Below are 2,500 nucleotides of genomic sequence, written 5' to 3'. Positions count from 1 at the left end.
AGTTATTATTTAAGAAGTTCAATGTCTATTGAAGATGAATATTCATTTAAATTTGGTTTTTCTTTCCAAATCCATAGACTTTCTAAAATGATTAGATCAAAGTCAAAAGGGGAGGAGTCTAGGATTTCAAAATTCTCTGATGAGAAAGAATGGTTTTTTGCTTCACAGTGGCTTCTAATTGAAGATTTATTTGGTCTAGTTAGCTTGTAATTAGTATTCCTAAATGAGAAACCTTTATGTTCTTCAATTCTCATGAAGAGGTTACGGGAAGTCTTCCCAATATAAGTAGCATCGCAGCTACTACACGTGAATTTATATACTATTGAAGAGCGTAAAGGTTTCGGTACTTTATCTTTAAATTTAAATAAGTTACCTAATGAGAGGGAGGTTGTATATACTACTTTAAGAGTAACAGTTGAGTAGTGAGTTTTAATTAGATTTGATAATTTTCTTTCTAGACAGTGGCTAATAGTTCCAAGATAAGGTAGTTTCATATAAATTACATCCTTAGAGACAGTCAATGTGGGTTCTACAGGGACCAAAAGTCTATTGAGAGTTGTCCTTATGTTCTTTTCAATAAAATTAATTGGGAACATGTTCAATCTTAGAATATTTGTGATAAAGTCAATTTCCTTAATGAAGATAAAATAATCCTTGGAAATTTTGAATGCTCTGAAAATCAGCGTAGAAATTAAATTCCCCTTATATTTGATAGGTATATAAGAATTAAATTTAGTTGTTAGACCCGTGTAAGTTGGTTTTCTATAGACTGAGGAGACAAAAGAATTCATATCCCTAGAAATATCAATATCCAAAAAGGGAAGGTGTCCATTCTGTTCAATTTCACAAGTGAATTTAATGTTAGGATGTTGATTATTAAGGTATTCCAAGAATTTGTTAACTTCATCTTCGGATTTGAATAACAATAAAGTATCATCAACATATCTGAAATAATGTTTGGGTTTAAATTCTATAGGGCAATTTTTAAGCCATTTACTTTCATTATAACACATGAAAATGTTTGCTAAAGTAGGTCCTAAAGGGCTTCCCATTGCAACCCCTTCAATTTGTTTGTACAAAGTTCCATTAAACCAAAACATTATATCCTTTGTGGCAATATCCAAAAGTTTTTTAAAATACATTCTATTAAATCCCAAAACTTTATCAGATTTTTCAAACAAAGAGTTCATAATGATGTCTATGGTTTCGTCTAGAGGGACATTAGTGAACAAATTAGTGACGTCAAAACTAGCTAGGACATAATCATTTGCATGTGGGATCTCAATTAATTTTTGAACAAAGGTGAAGGTGTTCTGTATGGTATATTGATTCAGAGTGAGACGTCTTAGAATGGGAATGAAAAATTTTGAAACATTATAATTAATGGTTCCCAATGCTGAAAGGATGGGTCTGACGGGTAAGTTTGCTTTATGAATTTTGGGTAAACCATATAAAATTCCAGGTCTTGAGCCAGAAGTAAAGAGGGAAGAGTAAGTAGACTCATTAATAACCTCTTCTTTTTTTAATTTCCTTAGAAAAGAATTAAGCTTATCCTCATTTTTGATAATAAGTGATTCAGGTTTGTCAGGAATTTGGGAGAATTTTGTTTTATCTTTAAGAATGTCATCAACTTTTTTAACATAATCTGATCTATTCATTAAAACAACACCTTGACCTTTGTCTGGTTTGGTAATAATTACATCGGGGTTCTTAGACAAGTCTTTAAGGGTTTTGAAGTCATTAGTTGATAACCCATCTTGAGTAATTTCCTTTTTATAAGTATAAAAAGTGGAAAAGGCCAAATTCTTAATACATGATTTAATGTGATTATTGACATTTGGAAATTTATTTGTTGGTTTGTGAGTGTAAAGTGACCTAAGTAATTTTTCAAAAGATAGAAAAAAATGAGCAAAATTCAATTTTGATGGTGGGATGCCAAATTTTAGGCCATTTGCTAATAATTGTTTAAGTTTTACAGACAAGTTTACACTAGAAAAATTGAAAACAACTTTATCAACATCCAGGGACTTGTTAAAGTTATCATATCCTTGTACATGAGCGTAAACTATTCCATTTAGGATATGATAACTTTAACAAGTCCCTGGATGTTGATAAAGTTGTTTTCAATTTTTCTAGTGTAAACTTGTCTGTAAAACTTAAACAATTATTAGCAAATGGCCTAAAATTTGGCATCCCACCATCAAAATTGAATTTTGCTCATTTTTTTCTATCTTTTGAAAAATTACTTAGGTCACTTTACACTCACAAACCAACAAATAAATTTCCAAATGTCAATAATCACATTAAATCATGTATTAAGAATTTGGCCTTTTCCACTTTTTATACTTATAAAAAGGAAATTACTCAAGATGGGTTATCAACTAATGACTTCAAAACCCTTAAAGACTTGTCTAAGAACCCCGATGTAATTATTACCAAACCAGACAAAGGTCAAGGTGTTGTTTTAATGAATAGATCAGATTATGTTAAAAAAGTTGAT

The 2,500-nt window shown here is 30.4% G+C and overlaps 3 protein-coding genes across 3 annotated transcripts in view; 1 reads left to right on the top strand and 2 right to left on the bottom strand.

The window, feature by feature from the left end:
- The window catches only part of LOC138862720 (uncharacterized), a 2,843-nt gene extending 807 nt beyond the window's left edge, over positions 1–2,036 (bottom strand). The window contains exon 1 of the mRNA XM_070125631.1: positions 1–2,036. This exon is cut by the window's left edge and continues 177 nt beyond it. Coding sequence (XP_069981732.1) covers positions 6–1,658 — 1,653 coding nt within the window. The 5' untranslated portion in view covers positions 1,659–2,036 and the 3' untranslated portion in view covers positions 1–5.
- Positions 1–2,500, bottom strand: part of LOC113829234 (uncharacterized) — a 20,879-nt gene that overhangs the window by 14,562 nt on the left and 3,817 nt on the right. The gene's annotated exons all lie outside the window — the stretch shown is intronic.
- LOC138862719 (uncharacterized) overlaps positions 2,057–2,500 on the top strand; it is a 2,876-nt gene continuing 2,432 nt past the window's right edge. The window contains exon 1 of the mRNA XM_070125630.1: positions 2,057–2,500. This exon is cut by the window's right edge and continues 1,802 nt beyond it. Coding sequence (XP_069981731.1) covers positions 2,468–2,500 — 33 coding nt within the window. The 5' untranslated portion in view covers positions 2,057–2,467.

The sequence above is a fragment of the Penaeus vannamei genome, chromosome 9 (assembly GCF_042767895.1).
Source record: "Penaeus vannamei isolate JL-2024 chromosome 9, ASM4276789v1, whole genome shotgun sequence".
NCBI lineage: Eukaryota > Metazoa > Arthropoda > Malacostraca > Decapoda > Penaeidae > Penaeus > Penaeus vannamei.
Note: the sequence above shows the minus strand (reverse complement) of the source record. Positions and strands in the feature narration are given on the sequence as shown.